A 20,232-nucleotide genomic window follows, 5' to 3' on the forward strand; every position below is an offset into this window, starting at 1 on the left:
TTGTGTGATTTCTAAATAATAGAGATACACTCGGATCTCTTTTCACTAGTTTTTTAGTTGTGCAACATACAAACTATTTATAATCTTTGATTGAGAGAAAGAGGTAGGGATTGAAATATATAAGTAGAAGAAATTAAGTCAAAGGATTCATATTCTCTTACTTATTTTTTCATAGCACACCTAACACAGCAATCTTGAGATAAAGAAAATCTTTGAAATGAGCCCATAAAGTTTGATTCTTATAACCTTAAATTTTATAACGATGTCACTGCTTCACCACCTCAACTTCACTCATTTTTTTTTTTCCCCGAAGGGACTTCAACTTCACTAATTGAGGTTATTGTATTTTGCATTATTGGCTTTTATTGCATAAGGCAGCATAAAAGGCAGTAGATTAAAGTGTAAAAGGCCGACATCATATAATCATATATCACCCCTTTGCCTTCAAATCAACAAAGATACGACACAAAATTCGCCTTCCTCCCCACAATTCCCACGAATATCTCGTGTGATAATGAACACTGTTACACTCTTGAAATTATTTTACAGAGGAATTTGCAACTTCAGTCGAATTTGATGTAACAATTCTGAAATTTTAAAAAAAGCAAATGATAGCAGAATCAATCGTAGCCTTTGTGGTAGATTTAATGGGGTCATTAATCATCGAAGAAGTCAAGTACTTATATGGAGTAAGAGAACAAGTCTACAACCTACAAATCAAGTTAAGATATCTGCAAAGCTTTCTTAAAGATGTCAAGAAACAAGACAATTCTAACAAAGAGCTTCTCCAAACTCATTTCGAGGTGATCGAAAAACTCGTTCGAGAAATCGAGAATGTGATCGGTGTGTATAAATTCATTGTCAATGATGGCTATTTTTTTAAGGAATGTATACGTAGGCCTTGTAATTTGGTGAAAATACATCGAATCGGGGCGAAAATTGATCAGATTCAAAGGAGTATGCAGGAAGTGATCGGGATTTTGAATGAGCTGTGGACTGTGAGCAGCAGCAGCGAGGAAGAGCACAGTTCTGATTCTTCTGATATCAGATCTAGATTGTGATCGGAGTGTTTGGTTGGGTACTAGTGTGTAAGAAAATTATCGGAACATTTTGTTTAAATAGTACTCCATAATTTAAGTATCAAATTGTTTAAAATAAATTTTGAAAAAATTGTCTATTTTTCAGAAATCTCTTGAAAGAGTGAGAAAAAAAAAAAGAAAAAAAAACACACACATTTTTCACCAAAGAATGCAATTTTTTTTTTGTTGTGAAGCATATAAAGCCAAAATTTTAAAAGTATGGGAAAAAACCTTCATTTCACAAGAAAATAAAGATACAATTCTACATTGATACAAAATTTGGTACATATTTCACAGTATAACTCTATTGTATTAAGGAGGTATACAAGATTGCCGCTTTCTCTGAAGGGCGGTACCACAAATTAAAATAAAATATTAAGTTACATTCTATGATTATAAACAAACATAAATAAATTAACATAAAACTATTCTGAGGAGCTGGGATCAAATGAGAATTTGACACCCTAAGGTTTTGGAAGTTCATTGTATTAAATACTAAGGTGGGTTGAATATAATTGATAAATAGTTCAGATTATTCACGTTAATGAAAAAAAAAAGGGGGTTAAATAGCAGAGAGCTCGACTTCATGGTTACAAGGACGGTATGCCACAAAGGTATGGTCACTTGAGAAGGAGCCAGGATTGAAACATGTAACTCCTCCATACTTAAATGCCTTTTGTTCACTTCTATCCCCTAAAATTATCTGTAGCACAGATTATAATGTAAGCAAAAAAATCAAGTCAAAATTATGGTTGCAAGTCTTGTTTGGTGCAAATTGTTTCTTAATTCTTCAAGGGTATTCGAGTTATGATATTGAATGATGCGAGAAATAAAGAGCAAAGATGATACCGTGTGAGGGGTTGGATACAAGTTGAGACAATGATCGTGATTCCAGCTGATTGGTTGAATTGTCAGTGGAAGAGGGCAGAGATGGCTTTGGTGGACAATTGTAGCAACTAACTGCAGAAGAAACACAACAATAATTTATGTGAATAAACAGAAAATGACCAGCAGATATAAAGACGGTCAGAACAAGTAGAATGATAAGCTCACATGAGCGAAAGGATCACTGGTTTCAGCAGATGAAGGGGGAATCAAGCATGAACGCCGCATTCTATACAAGAGGTCCCGTCGAAAAATTACTATTTCTTGAGAGTAATACTTTATTCTGTTTTCCAAACCAGGAAAACTAGTCAGGAATAGTCATAAAGTACATTATACTCTCATTCTACATGCTTAAAAAGCTCCATCAGATGGTTATAATAATAGCATAGCATTAGAAAGGAAGTTGAATTACCAAAAATATAGAAAAATTGATGAAGTAATTACTGTCTTATAAAATAAACACAATAGCTTTGACAGTGAAGCAACTGCAGACATGATTAAGTGTACCAATTTACCTGCAAGGATTGCTCATAAAAAGGGCATTTGGTATTTCTTTCTGAAGTTCTTCTGTTAGATACTTTGGAAGAGCACACCTTGGGAGAACAGATGAGGGGCCTAATAGTAATAACACTATGACATAAGAATGGACATTGGGAATGATATATACAAGCAACAATAAGTCAATAAACAGAAATCACCTGCATCATCAATGCTAGGGATAAATAAAAACCGGCTTTGCTCTAGTAATCGAGGATATTCAGCAATCATTTTACCAAGTTTCCCAAACTGCGATCTACGTGCAAATTTTTGTCATTCAAGGTTGTAGATGCATTAGTATCCTGTAAATTATAAGCTAAAAGAGAGAATGGAACACGGATAAGCATTAATCCTTACCTAAGCGAAGCAAAAGAATGAAATGATAGATTACATGGGAAAGAGCAGAAACTCCCCATGAATATGAACAAAGAAGGAACCACCTCCACAGCTTCATATCCCTCCAGAACTTCTTTCAGCTTTACCATAGTCTAAGAACAGGGATAATCGAGCTTCATTAAAGTGATAAAGAAAGAAAACAGGAAACTAGTAGAAGTGTTGATATTCCATTACCTCTTCGTCATCTAGCCATATGTCAGAAAGTACCACAAACATGTCATTAACTGCTTTTCTTTCCATATCAGCTAGTTTCCTCTGTTGTGAAAATATAAAAGGTCAAAATTTTTGAAATAATTGCTGCTCCTCAAGAGAAGGTACTTCTTGATTGATTTTGACCAAAAAAGAAAGATGTTAGCAAGAATTACCGTCTCCTCACTTGTAAATGTGCCGCAACCAAAAAAATCCAGTCCTGAGATAAATGCAAGACTCTCTTCCCTGTTCTCTATGGGAGGGAAGCCACATGTATTGACCTGTACAGCTCCAATGGAATAACATTCAGAAGATGAACTAACAAAGGCAGAACAAAAGTACTAGCATCAGCAAGATACAAGTATATGGTCTAAAATTTTCATGCATTATGAGCGAGTATCAAACAAAGCCTATAAACTCTAACGATTATCACTTCGCACAACTCTTCTAAATTTGGCATACATCCACCCCCCCTTTTGCAAATGTGGTTGCTGGAGGTCCACATATCTTCCAATCATTCTAATTCAGACTTTAATGATACGTAGTTCGAATAATTTTGAGTACTTTAAGGTACGACATTAGTTACCCTGGAGTTTGGACTGTATAATACTACATCAACCCAGTCACTGAGCTATCATTCTATAACCAATAGTTCATGCAACAGTATATTCTATGCCTATTATTTCTGTATTTTATGTATACTTTCACACAAGCGATTGCCTTAACTTTGCATCCCAGGTTGACATAGAGCTGCAAAATTCTTATCAGTTTTTTTTTATGAAATGTTGCCAAAAGTCAAGTAGTGTTATATTGGCAGTTCAAAAAAATTGTTTGCTTTATTCAAGAAGACCAGAAAGATACATCAGCTGGTCATACATAGTAGTTAACAAGAATATTCTCATAGATTATACTAGCTGCCCGGGGTTTAAACATTTTGACAGCACGTAAAAATTTACTGAAAGGCAGAATGCTGAACAAAGAGCAAGAAAAAAATAATAATAATAACAGGGTTAAATGTACTCACGCATCCAATGTGCCTTAATCTAGCACCTAGTCAAATAGCAACATTAGGTTATTCATAAAAATAATAATTAGCATTTAGAAGTTTACCTTAAATATACCACCAGAAAGCTTCTCACCTTCGGCTACAACTATTGTATTCTCTGTAAAGAAACCAGTGGTAACCTTGTAATACATGTCAAGGAAACATCGATTGTGGTTTGGAATAAGACACAGGTCATGTAACCGAAGCATTTACACATCCCTTTCCGTAAAAAAAAAAAAAAAAAAGACTCCTTCATGGGTGACCTACTAAGCAGTAAATTACATGAAACTTAACCAGCTACTGATCTTGGCAACTCTGCACTACTTAACAGTTTCAACAAAGAACTATGATTTTCATCAAGAGGAAAATAGCAACAATGATGACAAAAGCAACCCCCCAATGTTGACACTCATCCTACCAGTAGCAGTAAACTATAAAATAAACCACAGAGATGAGCAATATTGAATAAAGCAGTTAGTCATATGGCAAGGATATTGCGCTCGATAAATCTACTTCCACTGAGGCAGTGAGATCTTCTAGATAAAAATGTCCATCTTCCAGCTGGGATATTACACCCATTATCCACCTTCTCCCTGTTTGCCAATTTAGGTTCTGAATGGGAACTATCTGCCAACCCACAATATCATGGAACAATCAAATAAACATATATGGGGATTGGGGCTGTGAGAAGAAAAAGGAAAACCAATAGTATAAGGACATGCATCTTGTCGGAGGTTGAAAGGAAATACACTGATGATTTCATGTTATAATAACTGGGAATCTGGGATATAGGAGATAATTGCATACCTCACAGCATCCAAAATTTGATGCTTCAGTTTCAAAAGCAGGTTTTGAGAAATGTGGATGGCGAGCAAGTTTCTGTGCCAACAGCTCAAATCTATCTCTATACAAACCTGCCTTTGCAGGCGCATTACCATGGATAGGAAGTGCCCCCGTACACCTACATACCAAAAAATGCAACCATCAACACAACATATCACGCAACTTTTAAGCACTATCAGTCATCTTAGCCACAGCCCCAGTTGCCTAGGTTTTAAGGTATCAACTGAAATCATAGCCTTGACATGATTGCATAAATGACATTTTGTATATCTTATGCCCTAGCTATGAAAACAATATAAGTTTCAGCATGATACATTATTACATAAATGACATTTTGTATAATCCCCATCTCCCTAAAAAATAAGCCAAGTTCAAATCTTTTGGCCAAACCTTGTCAATTTAGGCCATTAATGTCAATATGACAATTTTACAAACAAAGGTCTTAAGATAAATATCAAAGTGGATAAATATCAAAGTTCTACTTTGACATATTAGATATAGATCAATATGATACTGACAAGTTACGGTCAAGTTATTGAACTTCTACCACAAAAGTAAATGATAGTCCATTATTTAGAAACAATGTGCTTAAGGTGAGAATTCATTGTTTTTCATTGCTTTATCCTTGGCAATGAACAACACAAACTCATCAAAATCTTCTAATTTCTTCCCTAAACCTAGTTGAATTCTTCCAAAAAAATAAATGCAAAAAGTAAAATTGAAGCTTAATTGTCTAATGTAAACTACTTAGTAGTACCAAAAATCCAAATGATTAAAAATGAAAAAGGAAAGGAAGAAAATTACTCATAGAAAACCTTCCGAGTAGGATCGAATCGATATTTGGGAACAACGAAAGCATCAATGAAACGCAAATGAGAATGCGCCGGAGAAACTTCATCAACATCAAGCATTTCCGAAATCACACGATTAACAGTCTCCTTATCCAAAATCGACGATTTCACTATCAAAATCCACCAAAAAAATCAATCAAAATCACAAAAATAAACCTAATTTCGCCAAAATTGTAACTACAGATAACAAATTGAGAAAAAAGATTACAAGGTTCTTGATCAAGGAGGTCAAGGAGAAGTTCCAAAGCTTCTTCAGGATCATCAATTCCATTGCGATTGACGAATGAAAGCACTTCTTGAAGAGCAGCAGCTTGAAGAGTGTAGCGCCGTTGCTTGAACTGCTTGCTCACTTCCTTCCTAGTTATCGCCCCCATTTTTCTCTCTCTAAAGCTTTCTCTCTCCTCTGGTATGAACCCTAAAAATGGCGGAAGTTGTTCTGCTAATTGGTGTGTTGAATTTGAGACTCAGATCTTTTGGAGGTTGAAAGGCGGGAAAATGGGTGGAGTAGAGCGCGAAAAAAAGGTTGAAGCATTTTAAGGGTTTGGAATGTTGGGGTCTTTTTCAATTTTTTTTTTTTTTTTTTTTTTTTTACGAGAATTTTTTGTAGTTTCTTGAGTGCTTGTTTGGCTAACCTTCTAAAAACCTTATTAAATGCGAAACGCGAATTTATATGGATTTGGGAAAAATAAATTTCCCACTGTCCCTTTGATTACTCAAAATTCCTGTGAATTATAAATTTCTCGGTGACAATGAGATAACTTATGCCTATTTCCTAAGAATTGTGTGAAGAAAATAATTTCTCATGGATTGCATTCACCTTAAAAATTTGGTTCTCATGTCAATTAAACAAGCCATATCTTGAAATTGGACAATCTCTTCCTTACGTTCCTTTTTATTCTATATGCTTTCATCCATAGATCGTAGAAACTTGATATTTATACTTTGTAAAATATATGGCTGACACAAAGTCTTATATGTGGCTAGCCACACCGTGTGGCCAACTACTATAAGGGTTACTTCACTAGTGTAATAGGGGTTACTTGGTCAGTGTTAAAGGGGTTACTTCGTCATTGTTATAGAGTTACTCGATTAGTGTTATAGGGGTTACTCGGTCGGTATTACATGAGTTACTTAATCAATGTTATAGGCGTTACTTTAAGTGGCCACACGATGTGGGCGGCTGCACACAAGACGGGTTGTATTGTTGTGCGTTAAGGTCAATAAGTAGAAGGAGTTGTGATGAGTTGTGTTTTTTAGCACAAAATGCTTTGTGTATGTCATGACTCATATTAACTTCATATAATATGGAGCTTAAGTTTGATAATTTATATTGTCAATGCAAAAGTATTGAACACGTGATCTAATAAATAATAAGTGAACGGGGGCAAGACCATTCATAACAATTTTGGCTTACCAAGAAACATGAGAATTTCCTTACCTTACTCCCTCTTGATAAATTAAAATTCCTATGAAAATTTACTTCATCCACTACTCATATCAAATTATCAACCAAACTAATTTGACGATGCACACAAAGATTAGACTTAATTTCTACAATTAATGAAATTTATGGGAAACTTTCACTTCCCTAATGAACCAAACGACATGTGCACCCCCCTGATTTAGCCAAAAATATACTACTTCTCCATGAAATACTTTGGTAAAAAGCGTGCATAAATTTCGAATAATCATAAATATCCCTTCTTGATACGAAAAATGCAATTGAATTACCTCTTGCGAGAAATAGATTCTTCCCAATAAATACAAAAAACGTCAAATAACTTAACAAGATTTCATTAGATAAGTTTTCCATCAATGGAATATTTTACTTCTTATGTCCCTTTTCGTTTGCCTTCAATTTCTTTTTGATTCGCACCTTTATTTTTGCCTTATTATATTTGTAGACATACGAGACCATACCTTTACTCTCATAATCACCCTATTAATTCCACCAATTTTCTCTCTAGTTATTCTTTCCAACCAAAACTTAATAAAGTAACAATACCCTTATGGATCAAATAAATTAAGGGACATACATGTGTCAAAATCATACCCGACTTGATCCATAACCGACTCAAAAAATATTTGATTCAAAAATTGACTCACACGAACACAATAATTTAACATGACTCAAACTTAAATATAGAGTCGATCTCACCAAACCCGATCCGGACACCCGAATTGGATATTTTAGTGATTATTTAACACGTAGCATGATTGCATGAGATTCATCGTCTTATGATAATTTTTTTTCTTGGACAAATCAATTAATAAATGCCTTTCATCTAAAATCCATTCGGGTTCGGGTAAAAACAACATTACGGAGTACCAAAACTACCAATTGAATCATATATGACGTGGCATCTTATAATTGGGTAGATTCTATACCTGTGACGAGGAAATTCATCTTTCTCTCTCCTCTTTTCTTCAAATTTTTCATTCCAAAATCAAATTCGACTTCTCATCAGCTAAACCCAGAAAGCCCCAATTTCTTGCTCGAATTGACACAATTACAGGTAAATTCGATCTGATCCCTTACTACCCTTTAATTTTTCACTATTGTTTGTCGATTTTTTAACTTAATTCGTTAATTTATCCATAATTTATTCAAAGATTCATGCTTGACATTCATTTATATACCAATTTGTTTCAAATTCTCAGTATCCCATAATTTTTTTGGGGAAATCAATTAGGGGGTAGCATTTTTCTTTGGGCAATCTGATGAACAACATCTAATTTTCCCCCAATTTAATTTCATGATTCTTGCATGACAAGCATATATGTAATTACTGTGATAGATTATATAAATTTGTTCCTTTTTTCAATGTCCCATTAAATTTTTCGGGAAATCAAATTAATGGGTAGCTTTATTTTTTGGGTAATCTGATTAACATCTATTTTCAGATGTCCAATTCTCTATTATTTAATTTTTTGCTGTTTGGATTGAACCTGTATGTAAGCAAATCGAGCCAGGTTTATGATTATTTATTGATTTAGATTGTTATTTTATGGTTAGTTATACAATGTTTGATATAGTTTTGTGAAAGTGTGAACTAGGTTTTTTTTTTTTTTTTTGGGTGATTAACTTAGATTAATGGTGGTTGTTTAGGTTTGCATGATGGTGAGGCTAAAGCCATATGCCGGGCTTAGTTTGTTTGCAGCACTTGCTGTTGTTTACCATGCATTTCACAGTAGAAGGCAGTTTTACCCTGCTATGGTATACCTTTCGACTTCAAAGATCAGTTTAGTTATACTTCTCAATATGGGTTTAGTTATACTGTGTTCTTTATGGCAATTGGCAAAACGCGTGTTTCTTGGTTCTCTTCGAGAGGCTGAGGTTGAGAGGCTGAATGAACAGTCATGGAGGGAGGTTATGGAGATTCTGTTTGCCATCACTATTTTCCGGCAGGATTTTTCTGTTTCGTTTCTTGCTATGGTTACCGCACTTTTATTGATTAAGTCGCTGCATTGGCTGGCCCAAAAGAGGGTGGAATTCATCGAAACGACTCCGGCTGTGCCCACCTTGTCTCATGTAAGGATTGTCTCTTTTATGGGCTTCCTTCTTTTCCTGGACAGTATCTTCTTATACAGCTCGGTGAAGTCTTTGATTGAAACACAGACAGCTTCAGTGTCCATCTTCTTCTCATTCGAGTAAGTCTTCATGGATAGTACGAAGTATATATTATTGATACCACTGTTGCACAGGGGGTTAATTTTCACCTGTCCTCTATGTTGGAGCCAATGATTATGATTTGCTCATTGTTATATAATTTAGGTACATGATACTTGCTACGACAACAGTGGCTATGTTTATGAAATACATATTCTATGTGAGCGACATGCTTATGGATGGGCAATGGGAGAAGAAGGCTGTGTGTACTTTCTACCTGGAGCTTATCCGAGATTTGCTGCACCTGTCTATGTACCTTTGTTTCTTCATGGTTATATTTGTGTAAGTTTCCTAATTGAACTTGTAATATATGATTTAATACTGTATTGGGCTAAATGCTTTAAATTTTGCATACATGCCTCCTTGAGGATATTGGTTGATCTTTGATAAACTGTGTAGGAACTATGGTGTGCCATTGCATTTGATAAGAGAGCTTTATGAAACATTCCGTAACTTTAAGATTCGCATTGCTGATTACATTCGGTACCGAAAGATAACTTCAAATATGAATGACCGTTTTCCAGATGCAACCCCAGAGGAACTGGACACGTAAGCTATTGACTTGTTTTCTAGTGTCATCATATCTATTTGTCACTAATTAACTGTGTTGTTTTTCTGAGCTTTCTCTCATAACAATTGCAGAAGCGATGCAACCTGCATTATTTGTCGTGAGGAAATGACCACTGCCAAGAAATTGAGATGTGGACATTTTTTTCACGTGCACTGCCTTCGATCATGGTTGGAAAGACAAAATACTTGTCCAACCTGCAGGGCTCTTGTTCTTCCACCTGAAACTGGTGCAGTTAGTGCTGGAGGGCAACATGGACCGCAGCCTGGTGTCCAACAATCTGGTAACCACGCTTTTCTTCTTAGTATATTTGTGCTATATCCTAAACTATACATAGTATAGCAATTCATTGATGAAATATTGCAAGATTCATATATATTCAGTGATTGTTAGTCCCTTCTTGTAACTTTGTTGCATTCACTGGAATTTGCTGACAATGTTTTGTGATTCTTCAGCTTCTACTAATACTTCTGGTCAAGGGTCAACTAGTGGTACTGTTACAGACAGCCCTTTGAGCAGTAATCAAGCTAGACTGCAGGCTGCTGCAGCTGCTGCTGCAGTTTATGAGAAATCCCTTGTTTACCCATCTGCAAATACATTAGTGTGGTGAGTTCTTATTGTTTCTGCTATCCAGATTTTTACTGAGTACAGTTAAATGGTATAAGTTTCTCACAAAAGATGTTGTTAAATGATGTTACATTTCGTGATGGAATCATCACAGCATCAACTGAGAATCAATTCTTGCTGTCTGCTGGTATAGGGGAAAAAAATTTGTCTAAAACTTTAAACATATTAGTTATCACTCTGTGTTTTGCTGAAGTCCTTTAGTAGCAACCATAACATCCAGCATTTTCTCATTACCAGTTTGTTGTGAATGATTGGAGCTGGAAACCCTGTGAGTTTTATTTTTATTACAAGTAACTTGTACTTCTAATCTTTTTCACAAATTGGGACCTGTTAATCTGGTATTCTTTATTGCCTCATCTTAGTCTTAAAATATAACATGAACTCCTTATTGTATGTGTTCCATAAGACCAAGTAGAAAATAACCCTTAAGTATGCTTTAGCTGGACTGGTTTTGCTTGAATGTGCAGATGTCTATTGCTCATTTGACAGGAATTTTGTGGATATTCTAAACTTTAGTTTTGAGCATTTAACTAATGGTCTTCTACTTGGCATGCTCAGCAGTGTAAATAATTTTTCATCCGACTTTTAATTCATAAAGAACATTAGAGGCCCTTCATAATTTTAATTTTCTTCTTATCTGAAGGGCACCTGGATATGCTGTACTTCCACAAGTTCATGGTGCTATGCCGGGTTCAAGCAATGCAAATTCTGATGAGGGGGTTGGTCCAGTTGGACAACTTCAGCATCAACAAGTGATGTCCAGTGAGCAAATGAGTTTTCCCTACGTGCAGGCGCCTCCTTTTCCTGTTTCACCTATTCAAGTACCTGGTACTGATATGTTGAGAGAGGAAAGCAGTCATCTTTCAGTTGAGTCTCAAAGGAATTTTCTTGAGCATCAAATTCAGGTAAGACTGAACTATTTCCAATCTTCGCTATTTGGATCCTGGGATTTTTGTGAATCTTCCCTTTGCTTTTTTAGGTCCCTTGATTATGCTGTTTTAGTAAATTTTGTTTCTGGTAATGTGGCATCTTTTGTGATATGAGGATATTCTAGCTTTCCTTTGCTGATAAGTGTTTCCTGTCTTTATGGGTACCAACACCAATTGTCTGTAGATACCTTGTGTGTTTTGCTTAATCTGGGACTTGGTTTACTCATTGACTGCAAATCGGGGCATTTAGATGCGTTGGCCTGATCACTTGCTGAATCTTATTATGAACTTAATTCAAGCACCCATAAACAGAAAAGAAGGTTATTAATCTATCTTTATACTTTGACACTATTAATAACATAAATCATGATGCCCTTTGACTGTACTAGACTTTTCATGAAGTCAAGTTAACTGGGTTTAACAATGCAACAAGTCTTCAGCTATGCAACAACCTTAAATTAAGAATGTTAATCCTTGACAAGTTTGCCACAAGATTTTTGCAGGATCCCTTCTTCATCCCTGATTTCCAAGCCTTGATCTATATCTTTAGAATTAGGCTTATCAGTATGCGCCCTAGTGTCCAACTGATCCCTTATTTGCCTATTAGTAAATGCCAAAGAGAGAATCCAAGAACCCATATACAGAAAAGATGGTTATTAGATTATCTTTATACTTTGACACTAGTTACATCGACTTACTAGACTGAAATTTCTCCTCTCATGCACATCCCCTGTTTGGACTTTGGAACTTTACCTTTGACAGCTGCTAAGATGAACAAAAGGGTTTGGGCTGTAGACTAAGCTTTCAGTTCAAGATAGACAGTGAAGGGAGAATGAGTGATTGAGATAGAGTGAGTAGTGATCTCCTTGTAGAAAGTGACAAATTTTTTTGATGAAAACAGACCCATTTTATATTGTGTTTCCAGAATTCCAATGTATATTATCTGTGCAAAACACATCCTTCATTAGAAAAATTAAGGTCATGCTTGGATTGGGGGAGATGTATTACTAGGGTAATAAAAGTCAAACTAAGCAAAATGAATGTGAAAATAGGGAAGAAGGAGATAGTGATGGTGTGATTGTAAGGAAAATTGTGTTGTGATGGTGTGGTATGAGGTGAAGAAAGAGGAATCAATACCCTCATTTTGGGGTTAATATTTACACTAGGGGGGAGGTGGGTAACTATTACCCTCATTATGAGAGTAATAGTCCCTCCATCTCTCTCTTTTCCTCATGGCACAACTACCTTATTTCATTTGTAAACACCATGTCTCCTACAACAAACACCTCTAATTACTTTTGTTTTTACAAGTTTGACTTTTATTACACCCTTAATATATTATCCCCAATCCAAGCATGCCCTTGACATCCCTAATGCTTATTATTATGGACTTATCAAGTGCTCAATGTTTTATGTTTTTTGGAGTAAACAAGTATATAAGCTATCGACAGGCTTGTCTATGGGATCTTCTTTACCGAAAACCCTTAAGTTGGGTTTGGGGTGGAATATGACGCAGATCGTTTATATTTCAGCCTTTCTACGAAGATGATCGTCTTATGCTCTCAAATTCCAACAATATTCTTATGTATCAACACATGATTTATGTACTGTGGTCTCTGTTGGCTTATTTTGAGCAACATCTGAGCTATTCTGTATCTTTCCACCAAATCCACCCACAATTAAGGGTGCCAATAATAATGAACTCATTTATGAGTTTGTTTTATGTTAAAATTTTACAACTTTATCTATTTGCTAGCGCTTAAATACCTGTTATGTTTTACGACTAACCTTCACGATGTTCTGCCTCAGTTGTTACAGAGTCAACTTGAGTATCTGCGGAAACAACAGGTGGAGAAAGGTGCTAGCTCTAGTCATTCAGTATCCACAGTTACCAATGTGACAACTACAGAGTCATCTTCAGATGCTACTTCCCACACAAATATCCAGGAATCAAATTTGTGAGTTCTTGATAATCGTTGAAAAGCAAACCTGATAAGTGAATTTGCAGAATTTTAATCTGAGGGATAGAAAGGCTGGTATAGATGCTTATTTTCTTTCATTTGAGGTAAAGTAAGCCCTTCCGATTGGCAAAATTGATCACATCATTCATGACGACTTGTTAAAGGTCTGTACATATAAAAGAAGAGAGGTGTTACAAGATGTATAGGCCTCCTGACTATTGGAGAATTTTGGCTTATGTAGTCTTCTCCAATATGTTCAGTATACTGTTTCAATTTCGGCATCTTAGATGTATGTTGCAGAACCCTTAGGTTCCTTCAGGCATGTTGTATTTCTTACTAAACTTTAGATACTGAATTGACTCGTAAATTATTGATGAAAGGAAGATCTGTTTAGTGTCTGAGCCAAAATTGGCTATATATGTAATGCCTTTAAACTGGACGGATAGTCACTTGTGTGTTTTGTTACATATAAAAGCTGGCCTTGCTGACAATACAGTGCTTCCGCAAACATGGCGTCCAAGGTTAACAACTGCATAACCAATTAACCTCTATCAAGCACAATTGACTTGGCTCAAAGAATTGATATTCGTTGAATTCATTTGAGACACAAATCAAATCAAGAGTAAACTTGGCAATATACCTTACAAATTTCTATTACTTCCTTCGTTACATATTACTCGCAACAAAGGAATATTTTATATCTCACAAATAATACCCCTTTGTTGCGAGTAATTCGCAACGGAGGAAGTATTTATTATTTTTTAAAAAAATAAAAAATAAAAAATAAAAAAAAAACCTTAATCTGAGCACTTCACCTGCTTCCTCTTTTAGAAAGGTAGATATAATAGAAGTTTGCTTTGGCTAAACTGGTTGAGTTCAAACAGCTTTTTTGTGTGGCAAATGTGACCAAGTTTTAAGCCAAAAATTCTCATTATTATAGACCTTGTAGTATTAGTAAAGGCAAGCCAAACTAAACTTCTCACCAATCTAAACTCAAATTGTTAACAAATTGCAAGCTGCTGAGATATTTGACAACTTGTTGAAAATTCACAAAAATAATATTTGTGCTGAAAACACGTTCACTTCCATTAGTTTAGGAGAAAACTGTATAGTATTGGATATAGCTTCTTAAGCTAAACCCCATATAGAGAAGTGATTCAACAGACAACCATTGTAAGTTCTCGGTTCAGTAAAATCTAATCTAATATATATATATAAAGGGGAGTTTTTTCCCGAGTTTTTAGAGAGTCACGTAGAATTTAATTTTTTTAGCGCGCCATGTAGGATTATAAATTTTAATTGTAACCAATCAGATAAGAGATTATTATTTTCTTTTAGAATTAAATAATTCACATGCCACGTAAGCAAAATTGGCGAATAAGATTTATAAGTTTAAACTAATTAAATATAAAATATTATCTTTTGATATTAGAAATTTTATCTAAATATGTAAAAAAAAATATAGCACATAAATAAAAAAAAATGTTTTAAAAAATTCAAACAAACCGTGCATCGCACGGGCTTCATCTAGTCTTATACAAAATCAGAGACTCGGAAAAAGGGAAGAAGAATATATGAAGTACAAGCTAAGATAAGTGACAACTTGTTAATAGTTATCATGGTTCTACACTAAACAAAATTAAACTAGAAACAGCGGTATTGCTGCTAGGTTAGAAGAGGCACATAACTATGTCTCCTAAACATTATGATATGATAAGAAAATATAAGATATCCTGTAGCCTTTAGATGAAAAGTGTTTTTTTTTTTTTTTCTTTTAAATATATATAATCTGGAGTTTGTTGAGTCTCGGTGTCATTGGAACCATGTTTTCCACTTTCTGATCATGTATAAGGCTGAATCAAAGCTGCTCCATACATCAAGCAGGAAGCTTGAGCTTCTCATGCTTTTTCCAGCTGCAAAAATTAACAATTTACTGATTAGAAAGAAAGAAATCAGATTAAATCCAACTAGAAATCATAATTTTGATATCAAAGTATGATGTTCAAAATGTCTTTGCACTTGAACACCTTATTAGTACGTTCAAACAAGCTTTGTCAGATAAAATCAACTTGGAGATTGTAACAAGTTCAGGTTATACTGCAAATTTTCAGGAAGGCCAGCTACACCGACAATTGTCCCGCTAATATTTAAGCAAGATCGAGCACATATCTATAAAAGAACATGACAAGCATTTTGTTTCTTATTGGCATGGGTCATGTTTCACATTAGGGGGAAAGAAAGTAACATACTATAGACCACATTGATCTACATGACAACGGAAAAGAAAAGGTATAAAGAAACTGCATTCATCAATACACAGTAAAAAATCCATGATCTCGGACACACAAGAGGGGGAATCTATATAGCATGCCCTGTAGCTCCAATTGATTGGCATGAATACAGCATGATCATGGCATCTTTTTTCTAAATTTTAATGTTCTTTTCCCTCTTTTTCTTTGTTTAGGAATGAGGTGGAAAGGGCTAATAAGGAGCCACAGCAAAGCAGATTCATGCAGAAAAGGAATACTCCGTACCTGAGTATGTAGTAATAAAAGAAGTCGGCATAAAGAGCTGTCTGGACCAGACCTGATATCCAAGCTGCCATTGTTTTTATATTCAAGTTATTTTCCCAGATATGGACATCATGAAAAATCAATCAAATAAGCGTGAAACTTCTAGAGACTTACGAATCCAACGAGCCCTGTGATCTTGCAAAAAGTACCGATATATCCAGTTCAAAACATAAAGAGCACGATATGCACTGCAAAAAAGGGATAAAAGATGAATCACTATAATCCATCTACCATATATGGAATCTCATTTGAATGGTTGACCAATAAAATATACAATCAGGAGCCAAGAAGTACATCCCCCATAACCCCCTTTCAAAGAAATCTTGGTAAAGAGAACATAATGACATAACATTACACCATAACACTACTCAATTTTTTTAGATTAAGCAAGTAAGCAACCTCCTAAACCACGGCAGTGCCTAGGGGAGTTGGAATTGAAAATAATACACAGTCTCACTCTGGTAGTTGCACAGAGGCTGTTGCCTTTAACTCTCGAGTGGAAGGTATATTTAATACTCTAGTTCACTTAACATATAGAAACCAGTGTGAAAATAATAATTATGGAGCACATATTAAGAATATTTCAAAAAAGAAATACTCTGCGTTCCACCCTTAACACTTTGAGAGACAGAAACAGAAATTCAGATCATTGTGGACCAGATACGGATTATTGGCAACTAGATTTTTTCCATGCAATGCACCGATTGGATTTTATAATGATTACATAAATGTGTATTATCTTTACCTAAAATCTTGCAAAAATACAAATTAACACTGAAGACATTATCTCCCTACATTGTAAACAACAATAACTCAAAAAATTACCTCTTTTTCGTTTAAAAGACAGAAAAGACAAATTAAGTAAAATTTATTATTTGCAAGGATAAGGGAGATAGCGCCCATAGCGGTATTAAAAAGGATTATGCAACCCTTCAAAAAAAGGGGAAAAAAAAAAGACTAATAAGGTAGAAAAGTTAAACTATGATTCGTGGCACTAAAATTTCTGTTACAAAATATTAGTAAAGGTGTGAACATATGTTCTTTCAAATCTTTACTTGATTGTGTGCTTCAGTCCTTAAAGCATTTCATAACGCTGTTTGGGATAAAGGGCCGAAGAAGGGTCGGGGGTGAGTTACATCTCGATTTCATGCAAAATAACATCTGAGCAAGTAAAACATAAACCCCCCATCCAACCTTGGATCTTGGCAGTTTAAGCCAATACAATCACAACGGCTTCTGAGTTATCCAAACAATTTCTTTCACAAATTACTGCTCATACAGTGATACAAAAACAACCTCCAGTATAACAGATCAGATTAGGCTAGAAGGAATTTTAACAGAATAGTAAGAAAGATGCTAACCAAATACAAACATCTCAATAACAGCAGCCAAGAAGAATGAAACAATATTCATTATGATAACTTTTCTTGAGCAGCAAACTTAAACCAAACAGAATGACTAAATAAGGTGAAATGGAGGGAAAATACCCCAAGAGGAACACATAATTTCCAGTCAAGTTGTCAATGTTTCTTGAATGCTGCAACAATACCAGTTGTGGCAAGATGGCAACTGCTTCCAGATACAATGAAAAGGTCCACAAAACCTACCATACACATTTAGGAATCAGGATTCAAGAAAAATGAAGAATAAGTAACACTTAATTCATCAAACACTGAAAGTATGTTTCTAATAAAAGAAGCTATCAAGTCTCGAGTCTCGCATGGATAAGTGAAAGTTGAGCTGAAGTGAACGCTAGTCCCTAATAAAAAGACTTGTAAGCCTCTTCAATGTACTGACAGGTTTTACATCCTGGTATTCAGGCCCTTATTATTGCAACTTACCTCCTTAAAGAAACATGAATTGTTAAGTGAACATGATATCGGGTCTACCTTCTGTCAGGGATACCACAGGAAAATTAAGGGAGATCTATCCACTAATAGAAAATTATAACTTAGTCATAAGATCCTGCACAATAGACTCTTCAAATTAGCTCATCGGTTCATTTGTTCAACGCACATCATTTGTAGTTAAGTATCAAGCATTCATGTGAGCACATATGTTATAAAAGGTAATTTATCTGTCTGTCCCGATTTCCTTTATTGTAGGATTGCTTTAGTTCTCTAGGTATTAACATTTGATTACTATTACTACTAGCCTTATTCGGGGGAAAAAAAAAGGCTACAGATTTTGTTCAAGATTATTGTTACGACATCAATAAAATCAGCACAGATTTACAAATTAAGTGTAAGAACAGACAGTATGACTTACATCCATCAAAGTGAATTCGTTGTGAAGCAGAAGAGCCAACCCAAAGCATGGCAGCAGCAAAAAGTAATGCTTGAAAGTATCTTCGTTCATGCTGTATGTTTGTTTTACTACTTTATGATATCTCATGTACCAAACAATAGCAAATGATGTTCCAATAAAGACTATCTTCATTACAGTGTTATACAGCGACACAAATCTGGTGAAGAGATCCAAGTACCGGGTCAAGAAGACAATAACATATAATTCCTGGGTTTTCAGAGATATCCCTGGAGAATTATATAACAAATCATTCAGCACAAACAAAAGTTCAGCTTACTCTCAAACAAGCAAAATTTCTTAACATGAAATTGCACCACAATTAAATCATCAATATTTGCACCAAGATGTAAATCATCAATATCACCCATGACTCAAAATTAACATCACACCAATGCCTTTAAACCGGCTCCGCGATAATAGAGAGGTTGATTCCCAGATACTACACAATATATACCCATCTGCTACTTTATATTGCAATAATTAAGGAGTGACAATTTATCAATTTCGATTATCAATTTCCAATAACTTAACCCTTCTTGCACCAATATCATTCACATTTCTTCCTACATGCCCCCATTTTAGGTCAAGGTGAACAAATACAAATTAGTTCACCGATTTCCTAATTACCCACCTCTTCTTCCCACATGTGCATGAATCATGATCAAACAAACCAAAATCAATTAAATCAAACACAAAACAAAAACTTTATGAAATACAACAAAATTCCTAATAAAAAATTCCCAAACTTCATCCATAAAAAAATCCAACATGCATAATCTAAAAAAAAAAAAATACTCGACCAAATACTCAGAAATGAAAGAACCCCATTAGCATATAATCAATACCCACATCAAAAAATCATAGAAATGAAAAGAGGAAACAAGAAATATAATACCAGAACAGGACTTGGTAGCATGGATCTTCAAAAGAAGAACAATGATGCTGAGGAGATGGGTCATATCCCCGGCTAACCTGAATAGGTTCATCATTACTCTCACTTCCTCAAACCTGGGAATGTCAATTTGATTTCAGACGAGTTTTTGCATAAACAATCGTATCAGAAGAGAGAGAAAGATGAGAGAGAGTAGCCGTGGCGTAGACTTTGTGCGTGAGCGCCTGAGCGGTGACCCTGTTGTTAGTTTTGTGAGCAAGACTTGTTTGGTTCGAGGGAATAACTATTTTCGTTCATTTTTAATTGCAACGTATCATGCCTTAAGAGCTAGATGTGTTAGTTGTTTACATTTACTGAATTGAGTTGAACTGAACTGATTGGAGCTTAGCTGAACTGATTGGAGCTGAATTAAATAGAGCTGAAATGAATATTTTATAAGAGAAGGGGAGCTTAACTACATAGAGCTGAAATGAATATTTTATAAGAGAAGGAAATTAGGAGATGAACTAAACTGAACTAAATTGAAATTAAATTGAAGTGAACAGACTCTAATTATATTGTCTTTTTTGTTTTAAATTACTGAGTAGTTGCAATGGTATATTATTTGGTCGGTGATGTTCTTTTCTTTATTTATCTCTTCAAGTTTTAGGTCTTTTTCATTTTTTTTACAATGTATTTCCTCTACATTGCAATTGAAGGATAGCAAAGAATTTGTATTCATTACTATAAAAGTACTTTGTTTTAGGCCATTGTCCACAAACTAAACTGCATAACAATTCGCATAAGAGTATTGGTTGGATGTTGATTGGTTTGAGTTTTGTTCAGTTGTGTTTAGCTTAGTTGATTGTTTATGCATCTCACATTGAATTGCAAAAAGATA

General features: G+C 34.9%; 3 protein-coding genes across 3 annotated transcripts; 1 reads left to right on the top strand and 2 right to left on the bottom strand.

Annotated features, from left to right (window-relative positions):
- Positions 1-1,410: 1,410 nt before the first annotated feature.
- Positions 1,411-6,438, bottom strand: LOC145608897 (DNA polymerase epsilon subunit B-like). Its single transcript, XM_081664482.1, has 13 exons — positions 6,034-6,438; positions 5,779-5,935; positions 4,939-5,092; positions 4,627-4,758; positions 4,197-4,274; positions 3,263-3,367; positions 3,072-3,152; positions 2,859-2,989; positions 2,663-2,757; positions 2,480-2,579; positions 2,133-2,247; positions 1,929-2,039; positions 1,411-1,782 (listed from the first exon to the last, which is right to left on the bottom strand). Exons 1-13 carry the CDS (start codon positions 6,197-6,199, stop codon positions 1,642-1,644), a joined length of 1,566 nt encoding a protein of 521 aa, XP_081520608.1. The 5' UTR covers positions 6,200-6,438; the 3' UTR covers positions 1,411-1,641.
- Positions 6,439-8,219: 1,781 nt separating this feature from the next.
- Positions 8,220-14,065, top strand: LOC145607833 (ERAD-associated E3 ubiquitin-protein ligase HRD1B-like). The gene is made up of 8 exons (XM_081663428.1): positions 8,220-8,341; positions 8,935-9,476; positions 9,601-9,777; positions 9,895-10,044; positions 10,138-10,346; positions 10,519-10,669; positions 11,334-11,595; positions 13,429-14,065. Exons 2-8 carry the CDS (start codon positions 8,941-8,943, stop codon positions 13,579-13,581), a joined length of 1,638 nt encoding a protein of 545 aa, XP_081519554.1. The 5' UTR covers positions 8,220-8,341; positions 8,935-8,940; the 3' UTR covers positions 13,582-14,065.
- Positions 14,066-15,065: 1,000 nt separating this feature from the next.
- On the bottom strand, positions 15,066-19,604 carry LOC145608152 (ER lumen protein-retaining receptor B-like). The gene is made up of 6 exons (XM_081663763.1): positions 19,356-19,604; positions 18,422-18,687; positions 17,641-17,756; positions 16,268-16,341; positions 16,115-16,178; positions 15,066-15,493 (listed from the first exon to the last, which is right to left on the bottom strand). The coding sequence occupies exons 1-6, from the start codon at positions 19,447-19,449 to the stop codon at positions 15,457-15,459; spliced, it is 651 nt and encodes a 216-aa protein (XP_081519889.1). The 5' UTR covers positions 19,450-19,604; the 3' UTR covers positions 15,066-15,456.
- Between the last annotated feature and the right edge of the window lie 628 nt (positions 19,605-20,232).

The sequence above is a fragment of the Chenopodium album genome, chromosome 23 (genome assembly GCF_948465745.1).
Source record: "Chenopodium album chromosome 23, dcCheAlbu1.1, whole genome shotgun sequence".
Lineage (NCBI taxonomy): Eukaryota > Viridiplantae > Streptophyta > Magnoliopsida > Caryophyllales > Amaranthaceae > Chenopodium > Chenopodium album.